Raw genomic sequence first — 19291 nt, 5'->3', positions numbered from 1 at the left:
CCAGGACCCAGGGTCTGAGCCCTGTTGCTTTGCAGGGTAGCCACAGCCCTGCTTGAGTCAGGCCCCAGGAGTTGGCTGGAAGTATCCCACAATTCCATGGGACAACTTCCTTAGTCCTCTCTATCTCTCACGTTGCAATCTACTCTATTGAAAATGGAAGCCACCCCCACATTTTCAAGGGCAAATCTCAGGTCAGCATTAACACATCCCGATCTGCAAGCTCACTAAGAGAGCCTCCTCAGTTTGCAATGGAGAGCGAACTGATCAAGCCTTTTGCAAAGTGAGCTGCTTCCTGATAACATGTTTTCCCACAGTGCACCACGGTCCTAGGGCTAGAGTAGCCACATGTCAGAGGTGGGGTAGAGGGTGCTAAGGACTCTGGGTATGATTACTTTGACTCAGGTCTGCACACTGCTGTGTGGACACCAGAGACCTAGGCTCAGATTAGAAACATCTTAATGTGGGGTTAAAATACAACGTAGACGCTCAAGCCCAGTGTTCCCTAATATAGGCCAGTTGACTCAAATCCCTGTCTCTGAGCTTACGTTACAGTGTAGACATATACCCACAGGGGGCAGAGCTAACATTGCATGTATAGCCTCATGTGGTAATTCTTGTCTTTCAACTGGCTTAACTGGGCAACTTTCAGCTCAGGCTACCTAGTCTCCAGCTACCAGTGCTGATGAACATAGGCACCAACTCCGTGGGTGCTTGGGAAAAAATGGTGGGTGCTGAGCACCCACCAGCAGCCTCCCTATCAGCTCCCCCAGTGTCTCCCCCCCCAGTGGCCCCCGACAATTAAGGCCTCCCCCTCCCTCCCAGCACATTCCATCCACCGTGATCAGCTGTTCTGCACCATACAGGAGTTGCGGGGGGAGGGGAGGGAGGGAGGGAAGAGGGGAGGAGTGAGTGTCTGGTGTACTTGGGGAGGGGGTGGAATGGGGCAGGAAGAGGTGGGGACTTGGGTGGAGTGGGGGCAGGGCCTGAGGCAGAGCCAGGGATTGAGCACCCCCGGCACATTAGAAAGTCAGCGCCTATGATGACAAAGGACAGAATGCTTTCCTGTACTTTTAATCACACGTTGTGATGCTGATTCTAGCTTTCTTAAAGGCCATTCCCCTACCACAGAAAAAAAACACCCTGCTTTCCAAGTTTTTTTATTAGACAAATAACATACTGAGCGTGATCATTCCCTGCTCATCATTAAAGGCCCAATCCTTCAAAGTGCCCAGCAGCAAACAGGACTGGGTACTGTGATTCCATGTGCCAGCTGGCATCATTAGACACAGAGCTAGTGTGTTTATATTGGAAACATGAAACCAGTTCTAAACCAATTCTCTCTGGAGTACATTTCTCCCCTTGCACCTAGACAGTCTACAACTACAGAAGCTGTACAAATTTTAAGCAATAAGCAAAGCTTCAGGCTTTGAGTCCCTGATACAAAAGCATGGCTTATAACCTTGATATGAAGGCTGGGGATTTCATATGAGCTGAAGGCAGTTGGTGCTTAACTCCCTTGGGTTCCTTTGAAAAAGAATTGACAATCAAAAGGAACAAGGAAGGGATGATTAAAGATCTGGCTCTCTCAGATCAAGATTGTGGCTCCCTTACACAAGTGGCGAGTTGTTCCACTGGAACCAATAAGACTCTTCAATAAGTCTTCATTAGTAGAGCTGGGTGAATTTTTTCTGGTGTATAGTTAATTCGCCAAAAAAAAGCAGTTGCAGGTTGACGGAAACTGATGGCGAATTCGAGTTGAATTTGGCATAGTTTTGGCTGAAAAAAATTGCGGCGGGGGGGAAATGTTCAAAGTTGAAACATGTCAACATTTCATTTAGAACTTCAGCTAGATTTAACTAACAAAAAAAACCCCACCACCACCAACAACTAAGGGTAAAAGACCCCAAAACAAACATTTTGGATTGAACAAACATTTAATTTGACCCAAAACAAAGTTTTTGTTGGCGGCAGCTTTGGTTTCTTGCTGAAATAAAAAAAAAATTTTTTTTTTTAAAAAGTGTCATTTTGTTGATCTGAAAACAAAAAGCTTGTCAGACCAAATCAAAAAAAGGCAATTACTCTCCCAGTTCTACTCAGTAAAGTAAAGGCTCCACAAACTGCCCCTAAGGGAAGCCAGACTTAAGGTAGTTTGGGTTATTTAATAGTTACTTTCCACATTTTCTAATGTTGGGTTTCTTGTAAATTTAACCGTAGTATTGAATTGCCTGGCTTTTAGGTAACTAAGACACCTGTAGGGATTTTTACCCTTATTTAACTGATACCTACCCTCAGCCTTTACTGCCAAATTCAAGCTGATCTTCACCAGAACTCTCCAGGGTCCTTCCCATAAATTCCTATTTTTCTAGGAAATTTCATCTTTCTACTGCTACCCATTTTGGCAAGAGAATCATTCAAAAGAGTGTCATAAGAATTATTTTATAATTAGGGAATGTCACATATTTGTCACTCTTACAGTCTCAGATGTAGCAGAGCTACTTCCCCTTTTAAACTCCATGTGCACTTAAAAACAGAAACCAGGGCTTAGAAAATTTCAGCCTAACAGGGTGAAATTTGGGAGCAAAGGGAAAAAAAACAACAATTATCAATAGAGGTTGCTGCTGCTATAATAGGGCTCTTCTGTTCTCCATGCTCTGTCTGGGAAATACAACAGCTCATCACCATGTGACATTTCAACACAGTCACGATGGCTTCCAGGATTTCTAAAGTTGCCAGGAAATCCATCCCATTTGGGAGATGAGAGGTAAGCCCACCACCCCCATACACTCAGATCAAGTGAGATTGAAAGAACCAACTCACGATCCCTTTTCAACCCATTATTGAAGAAGCTGGCATAAAAGTCATTTAGGAGGCGTTTTCCAAGAGGATGGATAAAGCTAGTGAGTCATTATTGTCCATCTTCCCTTCTGCGTACTGTGAAAACACATGCGATCTCTGGACCAGACTCAAGAAGAGAGAGAAGGGCATCTTATCTGCAATGGGAGGGAGAGATTCAGGTGCCACGCATATACCCTGTTTACCCATGAAAGCTGCTTGGAGTTTGTTGGATGCTGCTGATAGACTACTGCCATGGAGGACTGGTTCCATTGTTGGACTGTGGTTGTGGGGGTGACAGCAAAGGAAACTCTGCCTTATGATCCTGTGATTTATCCTGGAAGAAAAGACAAAATCATTACCTGGTGGGTCTCCTTGCCACCATCTTCCTTCTCCATCCACTCCCTCAACTCAGACAAAGAACCCCCACCCGATACAGGTACTGACTTAATATCTTAAGTCCTCACCGAGTCGGAGGAGACAGCAGCTTTAGAAACGATGTTCTGGATTACAGAGAAGATCAGCATCAAGGCCAAGATGCCCTATGCCACACCGCCAAAAAGAGAGAGATACAATTAGTGACACTATCCTCTATGGACTAATAGGGCCAAATCTGGTGTCAGCTACATCAGTGCAAATCCAGAGTTAATTCCACTGAAGTCAATGCAGTTTGGCTTCAGGGGAGTTACACCAATATAACCAAGAGAAGAATTTAGCCCACGGAGAGAAAGTAGCACAAGGGCCTGACCAAAAACAAAACCCTATCAGTTTGCATAAAACAAGACTTGAACCTTCTCTAATGTTTCAGAGAATTTGATGAGCATTTACTAAAATTATTTTCTAACAATGTTCCTCATGCTACCATGCATCCAAGTTCCAGGTAGTGCCTGTTGTCTTTAAACATCTCCCATGCTAATACTAAGGTCAAGGAGATTCCAGTGAATGTGGATAACTCTCCAAACCCAAGCGTTGACCCTCAGATGCTGAGCCATCACCAGTTCTAAATAGCTCAGAAGACACAGAATTCATAGCACCTTGTGGAACATCAGCACTTACCGTCTTGTAAGAACTGATGCTCTGACAGTAGTCCCAAAGGATGGGGCTTTTTTCACAGCGAAGAGGGAGAAGGAAGCTGACTAAGCGGATTTTATCCAAAATCGGGATGGAAACTTTATACTTGTTTAGAATGCAAATATTAATCAAATCAATTCCCAACATTATTCCTCCAGCTAATGAGGCAAGGAAGCTGATGGCATTCAACATATTGCTGCCTGCCTCCTGAAAGAGACACGCAGAGGGCATAGGTTAGGACAGTCATATCAATACCCAGACACATGGCCACTGAATTTTGAGCCATGTACATACATAAGCACAGCTACCCATATTTGCAACATTACAGCCTTCTTTTGCCCCGTTCCCTCTGACTTCATCCCTCCATGCACAGGCTAAGAGAACAACAAAATAAACATATGGCAGGGAAGCTCTTCCTTTTAATAGACAGAGTGATTAGCAACACTCTATAGTTAAGGTTGCCTGAGTGTGAAAGGGCTTTTTCAGTTACTTAGAACTTTGTCAAACTTTTCACTTTCTAGGCTGCAATTTTCCATATTTGTTTTAAGCCCATGAGTGAACTTTTGGGGAAAATGAACAAAAACAGTTCAGCAATTTTTTTTAAGTACTAAGAGAGTGAAAAAAAATTAGATCGGAAATAAAATGATTAAATTGCTAAATGAAGGATGGAGAAGTCAGGAAATGGCAATGTTAAGTGTGCTAATCACACCTGGATTCTGTCTCCTTAATGGGCAATTTTACATAGTTTTACATAGGATTTTTTGGTTCACTGGCAATTTTCAAAAATAAAAAAAATTGTTTTGGCGTCAAATTGAAATAAAAAGTTTCAGCAAATCAAAAAAAAAAATTCATTTTGAGCCAAATGAAATGTTTCATTACAATTGCAATCATGTTAACATTTTCTGAAAATTTAAAAATAAAATTCGAGGATAATTTGATTTGAAAAGTCAGTTCAAACCATTTCAAAAATGTCAAAACATTTTTTTCTGAATTTTGCTGTTTGTTTTCTAAATAAACAATTCAGTGAAAACACCACAAACTGACAAAACGCTACAAACTGGTCAAGTGTGTGTGCCTGCAATCACAGAGTTTGTGGAACGGGGTGGCACCTACCTCTTGCGAGTGCCCCCCCACCTGATGGTTTCTTTGGCCAGTCTTCAGTGACTCAGCCCTCCAGCGAAGCCACACACACTGTCTGTAGGTGGAACATAACAAACCCCTTCCAGGGTATGCCCTCTTTACTTCCCCCCGCCCTGGTATGGGGCCATAGCCCCAAGGCTTCCTCTCTGGAGACACTGTCTTCCTGCAGCCCTCCCTGGGCTCAGTCCTTGTTCAGTCCCAGCAGTCAGCCAGGAGCTCCTTCTTAGCACCCCCAGTTCCTTGCCGCACTGAGCTGTCCATGGTCCTCTGCTTTTTCAGCCAACCAGGAACATGGTCCTCTCTGGTCCAGGTCCAGGTAACAACTGACTGTCTTCACTGCTCCTTTTTATATAGAACTGCTGTCCCCTGATTGGCCACTCCTGCAGTCACTCTAGGCCCTTGGAGGACTTCTCTTCTGCTCCTGTCTGGGATGGGGTGTGGCAGGACCACAAGGCCTCCAGCAGGGGCCCTTTGGGCCTTCTCCACTGAAGATTTACACCCCGGCTTGCTGTGCACTAACTCTCCATCTAGATAAGCCCTTAGAATTCCAGTATCAGACCCTAGTTGTAGGTGGCCATCTAGGTGCCATCCCCAACTCTCCAGAGATTCCTTCCTCTTCCCCAGAGAAAACATGGCATAGATCCACTTCCTGGTCCCTAATGGGACGATTAATGCCTCCACAGGCAGGTAAATATCCACATCCTCTGGGCTCTCCTTTTAAAGGGAAGACTAATTCTGCAGATTAATTTAGACAGGGTCCACAAGGGATCCTCAAACAAATGAAGTCTGGGGGCGGGGGAGGGAATTTGATTGGTCTCTATAAATATATCAGGTTGGTAAACACCACGGATGGAGGTGAGATATTTACGCTAAAGGACAATGTTGGCAAAAGAAGGAATGGGGATAAACAGGCCATGAATAAATTTAGGCTGGAAATGAGAAGAAAGTTTCAATTCATTCAGGGAGCAAGGGTCTGGAACAACCTCACGAAAGCAGAAGTGGGGGCTAACAACCCAACTAGTTTTAAGATGGAGCTTGGTATATTTATGTGTTGGATTCTATGATGGGGTTTCCTACCACGTCAGGTGCCTGGACTCGATTACCCAGGAGGTCCCTTCCAGTCCTATCTCCTATGTTCTTAAACAGCAGTTTGGGGGGAGTTATTTTAAATATCAGTCCAGAAGCTTTTTCCCCAGACCCAAGTATGGGTCCACGTGGCCTAGTGGTTAGAATTCCCAGTTTTCACCTAGATGGCTGGATCTTGATAACTGGTGTGGGGTGAAGATCCAAACCAAAACGACACAGCCTGCTCTGCTTCAGGAGGAAACAGCCTTCATCTCAGTTCACTGACTCCTGTCCAAGTCCCAAATGGAAACAAACAGAACCTTTTTCTCCAAGGATCAGATGGATCACTGCCCTCAGACCAGAAAGCTGTCGTCTCATAACTGCTGCAGACTGGACCTCTAGGAGGCTAATGAGCCCTAGCAGACTGATCTCTGTCCATTAACCCTTGCCTTCCCAGCCCTGAGTCCTATGGCTCTCTCATTCTTAGTTCTCTGAGGGATGGTATGTCCTGTTACACCCTGCCATATTAACCAAGCAGTTCAGATGGTGTTCAGTGAATGAGGCAGGAGGTCCACTCATGGAAGATTGAAGGATAAAGAAAAATATTGAGCAGAGCTGGCTCATTCACTGAGCCCCATCCAACCCATGCTCTGAAATCAGACTCGGTCATGCAGAGAAAAACTACTGCAGTAATGCAGATACACAAGGGGGCACCGTTAAAGCTGCATGGGCAACCTTAACTTTGGCATTTTCTAGCTTTTGCATACATGATGCCACATGTAATGCATATTTTTATAGAATCATAGAAGACTAGGGTTGGAAGAGACCTCAGGATGTCATCTCGTCCAACCCCCTGCTCTAAACAGGACCAACCCCAACTAAATCATCCCAGCCAGGGCTTTGTCAAGCTGGGCCTTTAAAACCTCTAAGGAAGGAGATTTCACCACCTCCCTAGGTCACCCATTATAGGGAATCGTGTTTCAAGCAAATCCACACGTACTTCTGTAGCAACCCATCTCTCCTTGAGTGAGAGGGGAATTCGTTCAATTCTGAGTTTCATCATTACATGCTCCTCCCCATGGGACACCAGCCATATCCCAGAGCGTGTTCTTGACAGACAATGGCTCTGATTTCTTCCCTTATTGTTAACCTGTAAGTATCTCCCAATAACAGGAAACTGCATAGCTCACCAGACCCTCTGTGATATTCGTTGCAGTTGCAGCTGCAGCTGAGAGGGACCCAGAAATGATGAACTGTAAAGAAAAGAGTAAACGATCATTAATTAAGGTGAGGGTCACTTTAAAGTTTTAGATAAAGAGCTCCTCCCCCGACCCATCCATAGGTCTGAACATTCCATCCACCCACCCCATCCATCTACATCCGCCAACCCCAAGCATACGTACCCATCCCTCTCACACCTATTCATAGCTGTCTCATCTGTCCATCTCATTGACTACATCCTTCCTGTGACAAACAGCCTCATGAAAGCAGGAGTGGGGGCTAACAACCCAACTAGTTTAAGATGGAGCTTGGGATATTTATGTGTTGGATTCTATGATGGGGTTTCCTACCATGTCAGGTGCCTGGACTCAATTACCCAGGAGGTCTCTTCCAGTCCTATCTCCTATGTTCCTAAACAGCAGTTTTGGGGGAGTTATTTTAAATATCAGTCCAGAAGCTTTTTCCCCAGTCCCAAGTATGGGTCCACGTGGCCTAGTAGTTAGAATTCCCAGTTTTCACCTAGATGGATGGATCTTGACACCTGGTGTGGGGTGAAGATCCAAACCAAAATGACACAGCCTGCTCTGCTTCAGGAGGAAACAGCCTTCATCTCAGTTCACTGACTCCTGTCCAAGTCCCAAATGGAAACAGAACCTTTTTCTCCAAGGATCAGATGGATCACTGCCCTCAGACCAGAAAGCTGTCGTCTCAAAACTGCTGCAGACTGGACCTCTAGGAGGCTAATGAGCCCTAGCAGACTGATCTCTGTCCATTAACCCTTGCCTTCCCAGCCCTGAGTCCTATGGCTCTCTCATTCTTAGTTCTCTGAGGGATGGTATGTCCTGTCACAGCCTGCCATATTAACCAAGCAGTTCAGATAGTGTTCCAGCAAACATGATTCTGGGATGTATTAACAGGTGTGTTGTGAGCAAGACACGAGAAGTCATTCTTCCGCTCTACTCTGCGCTGGGTAGGCCTCAACTGGAGTATTGTGTCCAGTTCTGGGCACTGCATTTCAAGAAACATGTGGAGAAATTGGAGAGGGTCCAGAGAAGAGCAACAAGAATAATTAAAGGTCTTGAGAACATGACCTATGAAGGAAGGCTGAAAGAATTGGGTTTGTTTAGTTTGGAAAAGAGCAGACTGAGAGGGACATGATAGCAGTTTTCAGGTATCTAAAAGGGTGTCATAAGGAGGAGGGAGAAAACTGGTTCACCTTAGCCTCTAAGGATAGAACAAGAAGCAATGGGCTTAAACTGCAGCAAGGGAGGTTTAGGTTGGACATTAGGAAAAAGTTCCTAACTGTCAGGGTGGTTAAACACTGGAATAAATTGCTTAGGGAGCTTGTGGAATCTCCATCTCTGGAGATATTTAAGAGTAGGTTAGATAAATGTCTATCAAGGATAGTCTAGACAGTATTTGGTCCTGCCATGAGGGCAGGGGACTGGACTCTATGACTTCTCGAGGTCCCTTCCAGTCCTAGAATCTATGAATCTATAAATTAGCCCAATTACATGTCACTTCACCTACAGAAAGAGAGTTAAAATAAAACAACTTGGTCCTGTCCCTTGTATGTTGATTCAAGTGATCAGGGAGCAGCCAGTAGCCCCACTAGTGTGCCAGTGATCAGAAAGCAACCAGTGGCCCATGGCAAGACATATGACTGGGTCAAATCAAAACAAAAATAGGAACATCTTATGAAACATCTATGTCACTCTTCTCTCTCTCTCTCTCTCTGATAAAGGATAAAGGAGTTTGAGGCGCAAGTGGTGTTCTCGTCCATCCTCCCTGTGCAAGGAAAAGACCTGGGTAGAGACCGTCGAATTGTGGGAGTCAATGAATGGCTATGCAGGTGGTGTCGGAGAGAAGGCTTTGGATTCTTCGATCATGGGATGGTGTTCCAAGAAGGAGGAGTGCTAGGCAGAGACGGGATCCACCTAATGAAGATAGGGAAGAGCATCTTCGCCAGCAGGCTGGCTAACCTAGTGAGAAGGGCTTTAAACTAGGTTCACCGGGGGAAGACCACCAAAGCCCTGAGGTAAGTGGAGAAATGGGATCCCAGGAGGAAGCACAAGCAGGAGAGCGCAAGAGGGGAGGACTCCTGTCTCATACTGAGAAAGAGGGACGATCGATGAGTTATCTTAAGTGCCTATGCACAAATGCAAGAAGCCTGGGAAACAAGCAGGAAGAACTGGAAGTCCTGGCACAGTCAGGGAACTATGATGCGATTGGAATAACAGAGACTTGGTGGGATAACTCACATGACTGGAATACTATCATGGGTGGATATAAACTGTTCAGGAAGGACAGGCAGGGCAGAAAACGTGGGGGAGTTGCGTTGTATGTAAAAGAGTAGTATGACTGCTCAGAGCTCCGGTATGAAACTGCAGAAAAACCTGAGAGTCTCTGGATAAAGTTGAGAAGTGTGAGCAACAAGGGTGATGTCATGGTTGGAGTCTGCTATAGACCACCGGACCAGGGGGATGAGGTGGACGAGGCTTTCTTCTGGCAACTAGCAGAAGTTGCTAGATCGCAGGCCCTGGTTCTCATGGGAGACTTTAATCACCCTGATATCTGCTGGGAGAACAATACAGACAATCCAGGAAGTTTTTGGAAAGTGTAGGGGACAATTTCCTGGTGCAAGTGCTAGAGGAACCAACTAGGGGCAGAGCTTTCCTTGATCTGCTGCTCACAAACAGGGAAGAATTAGTAGGGGAAGCAAAAGTAGACGGGAACCTGGGAGGCAGTGACCATGAGATGGTCGAGTTCAGGATCCTGACACAAGGAAGAAAGGAGAGCAGCAGAATACGGACACTGGACTTCAGAAAAGCAGACTTTGACTCCCTCAGGGAACAGATGGGCAGGATCCCCTGGGAGAATAACATGAAGGGCAAAGGGGTCCAGGAGAGCTGGCTGTATTTTAAAGAATCCTTATTGCAGTTGCAGGAACAAACCATCCCGATGTGTAGAAAGAATAGTAAATATGGCAGGCGACCAGCTTGGCTAAACAGTGAAATCCTTGCTGATCTTAAACACAAAAAAGAAGCTTACAAGAAGTGGAAGATTGGACAAATGACCAGGGAGGAGTATAAAAATATTGCTCAGGCATGCAGAAGTGAAATCAGGAAGGCCAAATCACACTTGGAGTTGCAGCTAGCAAGAGATGTTAAGAGTAACAAGAAGGGTTTCTTCAGGTAAGTTAGCAACAAGAAGAAAGTCAAGGAAAGTGTGGGCCCCTTACTGAATGAGGGAGGAAAACTAGTGACCAAGGATGTGGAAAAAGCTAATGTACTCAATGATTTTTTTGCCTGTGTCTTCATGAACAAGGTCAGCTCCCAGACTGCTGCACTGGGCAGCACAATATGGGGAGAAGGTGACCAGCCCTCTGTGGAGAAAGAAGTGGTTCGGGACTATTTAGAAAAACTGAACGTGCACAAGTCCATGGGGCCGGATGCGCTGCATCCGAGGGTGCTAAAGGAGTTGGCGGATGAGATTGCAGAGCCATTGGCCATTATTTTTGAAAACTCATGGCGATCGGGGGAGGTCCCAGATGACTGGAAAAAAGCTAATGTAGTGCCCATCTTTACAAAAGGGAAGAAGGAGGATCCGGGGAACTCAGGCCAGTCAGCCTCACCTCAGTCCCTGGAAAAATCATGGAGCAGGTCCTCAAGGAATCAATTATGAAACACTTAGAGGAGAGGAAAGTGATCAGGAACAGTCAGCATGGATTTACCAAGGGGAAGGCGTCCCTGACTAACCTAATTGCCTTCTATGATGAGAGAACTGGCTCCGTGGATGAGGGGAAAGCAGTGGATGTGTTATTCCTTGACTTTAGCAAAGCTTTTGATACAGTCTCCCACAGTATTCTTGCCAGCAAGTTAAAGAAGTATGGGCTGGATGAATGGACTGTAAGGTGGATAGAAAGCTGGCTAGATCGTCAGGTAGTGATCAATGGCTCCATGTCTAGTTGATGAGGTTCAACAAGGACAAGTGCAGAGTCCTGCACTTAGGACGGAAGAATCCCATGCACTGCTACAGACTAGGGACCGAATGGCTAGGTAGCAGTTCTGCAGAAAAGGACCTAGGGGTCACAGTGGACGAGAAGCTGGATATGAGTCAACAGTGTGCTCTTGTTGCCAAGAAGGCTAACAGCATTTTGGGCTGTATAAGTAGGGGCATTGCCAGTAGATCGAGGAACGTGATCATTCCCCGTTATTCGACATTGGTGAGGCCTTATCTGGAGTACTGTGTCCAGTTTTGGGCCCCACACTACGAGAAGGATGTGGAAAAATTGGAAAGAGTCAGCGGAGGGCAACAAAAATGATTAGGGGTCTGGAGCGCATGACTTATGAGGAGAGGCTGAGGGAACTGGGATTGTTTAGTCTCCAGAAGAGAAGAAGGAGGTGGGATTTGATAGCAGCCTTCAACTACCTGAAGGGGGGTTCCAAAGAGGATGGAGCTCAGCTGTTCTCAGTGGTGGCAGATGACAGAACACGGAGCAATGGTCTCAAGTTGCAGTGGGGAAGGTCTAGGTTGGATATTAGGAAACACTATTTCACTAGGAGGGTGGTGAAGCACTGGAATGTGTTACCTAGGGAGGTGGTGGAGTCTCCTTCCTTGGAGGTTTTTAAGGCCCGGCTTGACAAAGCCCTGGCTGGGATGATTTAGTTGGGAATTGGTCCTGCTTTGAGCAGGGGGTTGGACTAGATGACCTCCTGAGGTCCCTTCCAACCCTGATATTCTATGATTCTATGATAGAAGGATGTTGATTTATGATCTATTCAGCCGATAGGTAAATATGAGAATGCATCTGTCCAGCGTGTCTACAATTAAGGTTGGATTCAGTTTTTCACTTAAAGCACGGATTCAACTGCTTTGTTGTCGCTGTCCAATATAGTATTTCTGTAACACACACTGAGTCTTTATCACTTTCTAGTGGCTGGTTCATATAAAAAGTTTTAGACTTACACAGCTTCCAGCTATAGAACTTAGTTCTTTAGCATAATCAGTAGAGGCTTTCAGTGTTTCCCGGTTCAAATCCCACTGCTCGCCCTAGCAGGGCTGCTTACACATCATTCTCCAAATTGCAGGGGTGGAGTAAAGACTGAATTTGCTGAAGATTTTCAACTAAAATCCACTATTTAGTTTCTCAGGGGAAAATAATTAAAAATGGGACCTTTAAGCCTCCCCCTCCTCAGCATCTCACCTTCTTTTGGACCCTGTTTGCTAACAAGTGACTGTGTTTTTTTATCCCTGACACCTCCCATATTGCTAAAACTCACTGCAAATTAGTGACAGTGTACATTTGAAGAAGTTAGGTTGCAGTTAAGCAAAGTTATGAAGGATCACTGTTTTTGCCATTGTTGCTGCAATTTTCCCTTACTCAAAATGACTGCCATTTTCCATGATTTGCAATGGGATTGAAGCTACTCATGCCCTCAATAAACATGGTCACTGGTGTATGCCTTTACTAAAGATGGCTGCCACAGCCCATTGTTTCCATTGGAACTGAAGCCACAGATTGCCCTCAAGGAAGATGGCTGCCATTCCACTAAAGCCTTGCCGCATAAAAATGATGTTGCTTCTATGAACACTAAGGTTGCTAGGTGTCTCGTTTTCGACCAGAATGCCCGGTCAAAAAGGGACCTTGGTGGTTCCAGTCAGCACCGCTAACCAAGCTATTAAAAGTCTGGTCAGCGGCGCAGCAGGGCTAAGGCAGGGTCCCTGCCTGCCATGGCTCCGTGCAGCTCCTGGAAGCAGCGGTATGTCCCCACACTGGCTCCTATGCGGAGGGGTAGTGAGGGGGCTCCTCTGCATGCTGTCCCCACCTCAAGCACTGGCTCTGCAGCTCCCACTAGACAGGAACTGCATCCAATGGGAGCTGCGGGGGTGGTGCCTGCGGACAGGACAGCGCGCAAAGCGCCGGGCCTCACCTCTATGCAGGAGCCAGACGGGGGACATGTTGCCGCTTCCAGGAGCCGCCTGAGGTAAGCACCGCCTGGAGCCTGCGCCCTTGACCCCCTCCCACGCCCCTACCCCCTGCCCCAGCCTGGAGCCCCCTCCCTCACTCTGAATCCCTCAGCCCAGAGCTCCCTCCTGCACCCCAAACCCCTCATCCCCTGGATGAACTCACAACCCTGGATTTAGCAGGTCAATGCTCAAACCACTGAGCTTTCCCTCACCCCTATTGCTCTGCCCAAGTGGTGCGATGGGGGTGCACCGAATCTGTGTGGCAGTATTTATGGACATCACATTTAGAATCCATGAAGCCACCCCTCCACTGCTTTTCTCAATACCATGTTTATCCAGCCATCAATCCATAACTCCTCATCGTTCCTATCCCTAGAGCTAGCATCCATCTAGCCACCCCTGTGTTTCAGCAATAATAATTCCATGTATTCCACTTACAAGTCCTGCTCCCCAGAATGGGTACCAGGAAGCCATGCACAGTGGGACAGATTCTTTTGAGGAGAAGAACAAGATGCCCCCGAGGCCAAGGTGTATTAAGGCGATGATGATCTGTATGGCCTGAAGGCAGAGAACAAGGTCAGTACAGTCAGTAAGGTTCTCCTAATGATAAGCACTTACCCACCTCCGAAGGTGTCCAAAGCATTACATGCTAATTAATGAAACACATTAATTACTTAAACCTCACAACTCCGTATGGAGTTGAAAGGGACTAACAGCTGCCATCATGGGCTCTTGGATCCAAACACAATCACAAACCTCATTACAACTAATGGATGGGCCAAGCACATTCCTACAGGCTCAACAGAAGGAGGACTCAAGCCCGTTTATGTAGTAAAGGCAGCAGAAAACAATGGAGGCTACTGCCCAAGGCAATAGGTGCATGGCAGGTCAAAACTAAACCATGTGGGCTGTGGGATTTTCCTGGTTGCAGACTCAAGGGCTAGGAGATTGGTTGCAGCTCTATGTGTTGGAGGCAGAGAAAAGCCAGGAGAAGCAGTTGCAAGTGTGACCCTGAGAGGAAAGTGAGACAGAGCTGTTTGGGCACACAGCTTACTGGAGAGGCAGACATTGGGGATTTTTGAGCCAGGAAGCTGCATGCTACTGTTTGGTTCTACTGTGTTCAGGAAAGAAGACTTTGTGGACATTCTTTGTAAATAAACAAAAGCACACCAAAGAATATACCCGGCTTAGCATCAATTTCTCACCCTCATGGAAACAACTCAACAATGCCCTGAATATTGGCTAACTGCTCATGCCAAAGGCTAACAGTATAGATATTAAAGTGTGAGTATTAGGTTATTAAAAGAGGGGGAAACTGAGGCACTACAGCAGTTAAGTGGCTTGCCCAGGACCTCACTGATTCAGAAATCGAGCATTATTTCCATGCTCCCAGGGGGATTAGAAACATTGCAGAATGAGTTGTCCAAGAAGGTTTGGAAACCTCACCATAAAAAACCCACCACCATATGCAATGTTCTTAACTAGTTTGAATTGTTTCTTCCCCAGGCAAGGTGTGGGTGCATAGCATTAGCCTCAGATTGGTGAAGATCAACCCCAATTTCCCCCCTCCTCGAGGCCATATCATGCCCCCCCCTTTTGGCCCATGGGGTGGTGGTTCACATGAGGTTTGGCAGCCCCTTAGGGGAACAGCAGACATTCCTCCATAGTGAAATGGGTGCCCCATCTCCCATGCACGCAGGTTTGAGAAGGTGGCAGATTTACCCCTAGCGCCTCATTCTTTCTTGGGAATTTCCTCTGAGTGTATGGGGGGATGAGCTGGGTCACATTGTTGGTTGCAGTCCCAGGAAAGGCCATGGCATATCAATGGCTGATGGAGAAAGACACAGCAGAGACACGGCTTATCTAGGGAGAGAGATCAAGAGAGGTTAATTTATGAGCAACCAGATCACTATTGGAATCATTGTTACATCATGTTGACTTGGCATGGGCTGTTCATCGCCAGGGACATGGATCCCATGTCCAATCCTCTTGCAACAGGGAGTGTTCTGTAGCACACAGGAAGGGCATGTCTTCATATCTTCCCCATGCCCCACCTTCCTGCGGGGGAACATAGGATTACCACTGTATAAGGCCCCCTTTATAGCTACCAATTTGGTTTAAGGGCTGTTTTTCAGCTTACACTAAATGGGAAATCCATGTAGGAGCAGATTCTGATCTCAACTGCGCCAGTATAAATCGAGAGTAACTTTCTAATGGCTGGTTGTTGGTGTAGCCAATGGCCCCCTCCCCCACTGGGTTTCAGCTGGTGTAATAGAGAGCAGAACCTGGCCCTGACAGTCAGTGGCTACCCAAGGAGCACATTTGTACTGAATGACTGCAAGATGACTGGGTGAATCAGGAAGAGATCCCATCAAGCCAGTTGGCTTTATATGCCTGCAGCTGTATTTCTTCTTGCTCTGTCTTTTAGGTTAAGAGTTTTCAAAACTGATCTTCAGTTTTCCTAGAAGGGCCAGACATCCAGAACCAGAGCCTCAGCTGAAGTCACTGACATCAGAAGAGGATCTGACACCTAACACTCAATCAAGAGTGGATATAGAAAGGAGTATATATGAAGTAGGTATGTGTCTAAGGATGTTTGTAATGCCTCATCCACTGGTGGATCCTTCCATTGCCTCAGTTTCCTCACTCTTCAGTCAAACCACCACAACTGGAGCATTTGAATTACGATCCTCTTCTTGGTCACAACATAAAACAACAGCTTAACTCAAAACCAAGCTCACAGTCCATTGCATCCCTTCTTGGCTTCGAATTCCCTCTTAGGAGTTTTGCTCCTGCCCCATACACAGATAGCTCCAGCCAGGCATTTCCTTCTGGGTGGCATAGATAATCTCTTCCCTGCTCCCCTATGGTCTCCTACAGGTCTCTCTCACTTCCCAGGCCCTGAGTCTCCCTTCCACTCCTTTGAGTCTCTTCCTCAGCCTGGCCTGTATGTCCCAATAGGCTTGCGTCTGAATCACATGCTACTACCATGTGACCCCAGGACTTTTCCCCTTCACCTGTGGAGATGGGCTAAGCCTGGCCCAAGTGCAGCTGAGCCCCGGCCCCCTTAAAGGGCCAGCTGCCCCTGTGACTAAGACTAAGGCCCAGATCCACAAAGGTATTTAGGCTCCTAACTTCCACCTTTGATGGAAGTTAAGAGTCTAAATACTTTTGTGGATCTCGGCCTAACTCCACACAGCCCTGCCCTTTGAGTTGCCATTCACATCCCTGCAAACTGAGTGTAAAACAGTGCCATTCTGCTGTGCAAACTCATTTTGCAGTGGTGTAAATGACAACACAAGGCACCAGGCAATGATGAATTAGACCCAAAGGCACTAAAGTTTGGGTGATGTCAACCAGAGTAGCTCCAGGGAAGTCAGTGGTCCCATGCCCATTTACACCAGCCTTAGGCTCACTTCTCATAGAATTATAGAAGATTAGGGTTGGAAGAGATCTCAGGAGGTCATCTAGTCCAACCCCCTGCTCAAAGCAGGACCAATTCCCAACTAAATCATCCCAGACAGGGCTTTGTCAAGCCGGGCCTTAAAAACCTCTGAGGATGGAGATTCCACCACCTCCCTAGGTAACCCATTCCAGTGCTTCACCACCCTCCTAGTGAAATAGTGTTTCCTAATATCCAACCTAGACCTTCCCCACTGCAACTTAAGACCATTGCTCCTTGTTCTGTCATCTGCCACCACTGAGAACAGCTGAGTTCCATCCTCTTTGGAACCCCCCTGCAGGGAGTTGAAGACTGCTATCAAATCCCCCCTCATTCTTCTCTTCTGCAGACTAAATAACCCCAGTTCCCTCAGCTTCTCCTCGTAAGTTATGTGCTCCAGCCTCCTAATCATTTTTGTTGCCCTCCGCTAGACTCTCTTCAATTTTTCCACTTTCCAATTTCTTTCTTTTCCAGTTTCTCTCATTTACATGGGAACAAACCAGAAATAACCCAGATGAAGTCAGTGTGTGCAAGAGAGGAGAATCAGGTCCTTGGTTTTTATCTGCTAGCACAAGATCCTCTCTCTTCTGTGTCTGTAGAGCTCATTGCTAGTCTGTGCAACTGGACCACATTCATTTCACAAATGCTATCTCGCTCCTTTCACAAGTCCTTTCTGATATCTCTGCTACATCTGGAGCTTGCTGCTTTTGACCACAGCATCACCACAGCGCACTGAGAGTAGAGATGTTTTCCTTCCTGAGCAGTATTCAACACAAGCAGAGCGGAAGTAGCCAATGGTATTTCTTTGTTCTTATCAGCCTTAATAGAATGTACTGTTCTCTCTGGTCAGGAGAGGGCATGAAGTATTTTAAAAAGCTGAGATTACAGAATAAAGGGGGAAGGGACCGAAACCACTCTTGTCCTGCCATCAGTTTCATGCATCTCCTCTGTTCCACTAAACAGAGCTAGCTAATGTGGGTGAGGGGCATAGGTAGCAGTCATCTGACTTGTGGTGTCCTCTGTTGACTGAGTTCCCATGGGGAAGCATACACCCTAGGGGTCCTTCTGCCTCCCAGAGCAACTTCAGTATCCGTGGTGCCTGAAAGAGCCAGGCAGGGCACAGGCAATAAGAACTCCTGCCACATAGCATGGGGAGGGGGAAATTCATCAGGATCCACAGAAGAAAAGAGTAGGGGAAGATGAGTTTATACAGCAAACAGAAAAATCAATCCTGCTACCGCTCCACACCTCCCATTCCCCCAGAGCTTCAGAGCCTGCCCCTTCTACAACCCCCCACATTCACTTCTGCCTCTCTCCCCACTCGTGCTTTGGAAAGGGGAGCAGCCACAGCTTGGAAAGGGAAGCATCTCCATTTTCAGGGCATGCATTGTTCGAGGACAGAGAGCTTTGCAACCTGGGTAAGCACACATGGTGCAAAGAGGCATAATGTGGTCAGCCGGGCCCAACTCTACAGAGTGTAACTTGCCAATGTAACAAGCATGTTCATGGCTCCATCCTGCTCCTGGTGAAATCAGCTGGACTTCCACCATTGACTGCAAACCCTCCATTGCTCAAAAAAGCATGAGAGTTTGTTCTTGGTACAATGGTAACTCCTCTCCAATCATCAAATGGCATAAGGCAATATCTACCTAAGGTCTTTAGCTTCCCAACACCCCTGTGAGGCAGGGCAGTGCTGTTGTCCCCATTTTACAGACAGGGAACTGGAGCACAGAGATATTCGGTGACTTGCCCAGCATCACACAAGAAGACTGTAGAAAAGCAGGAAATTGAACCTAGGTGTCCTCAGTCACAGACGAATGTGCTAACCACTGAACAATCCCATCTCTCCTAGATCATACATGGAATTCCATGTAATAACCCTGTGCTTACGTAGGTATTTCTACAGCATTTATACCATCAGTGCAGTGAACTGTACTAAGAAGCATTGGATTGGGTTCTGATCTCATTTTAGCAGGAGTAACTTAAACAGAGTCACTCCAGATTTAAACCTATGCCATTAGGATCAGAATTGGACCCCAAATGTGCCATAAATCACATGCCCTTCAACCCCATTAATTCCAGGGGCATTGCATATGAGGTAAGCTAGGGTGAAATTTGACCCATTCATGGTAACATTAATTTCAGAACCACATTATCATTCACCCTGAGAGTCAAAAAGCCATTTCATCCATTCCTCAGAGCTTGGAGAAGAATCTCTTGACATTCCTGAGCTAACAAACTTTCATTAAAGCTTCTTGCAGGTAAGAGACTGTGAAATTATTGATGCACATTAGCTAGTACATGAAATTAACAGGATACCTGTCCGGTCAACCACCAGTGCCGCCTTTGTCGTGTTGCAATGAAGAGCTGGACAAGGTCCAAATGGAGATTCAAAAAGCTACTTCCTATTCCTTGTCTGAATGAAGACAAACAGGAGAGCAGAGGTGGGACCCAGCTTTATCTCAGGCAGCAGAAATAGAAAAGGAAGATGCCTCCAAAGGAAACATAGGATTTATCTGCCTTTCTTTCAGGCTTCTTGCCTCTCCTCTT

The 19291-nt window shown here is 46.3% G+C and overlaps 1 protein-coding gene across 2 annotated transcripts; it reads right to left on the bottom strand.

The window, feature by feature from the left end:
• Positions 1-1156: 1156 nt before the first annotated feature.
• On the bottom strand, positions 1157-19291 carry LOC128836782 (B-lymphocyte antigen CD20-like). Of its 2 annotated transcripts, XM_054027366.1 has the most exons (6): positions 19061-19291; positions 15022-15162; positions 13738-13857; positions 7299-7361; positions 3300-3374; positions 1157-3169 (listed from the first exon to the last, which is right to left on the bottom strand). In XM_054027366.1, exons 2-6 carry the CDS (start codon positions 15112-15114, stop codon positions 3080-3082), a joined length of 441 nt encoding a protein of 146 aa, XP_053883341.1. In that variant the 5' UTR covers positions 15115-15162; positions 19061-19291; the 3' UTR covers positions 1157-3079. The 2 variants fall into 2 exon arrangements, with proteins under 2 accessions (XP_053883341.1, XP_053883342.1); XM_054027367.1 differs by lacking the exon at positions 3300-3374.

This window comes from Malaclemys terrapin, chromosome 4 (genome assembly GCF_027887155.1).
Source record: "Malaclemys terrapin pileata isolate rMalTer1 chromosome 4, rMalTer1.hap1, whole genome shotgun sequence".
Taxonomy (NCBI): domain Eukaryota; kingdom Metazoa; phylum Chordata; order Testudines; family Emydidae; genus Malaclemys; species Malaclemys terrapin.
This window is presented reverse-complemented; position numbering and strand designations above follow the sequence as displayed.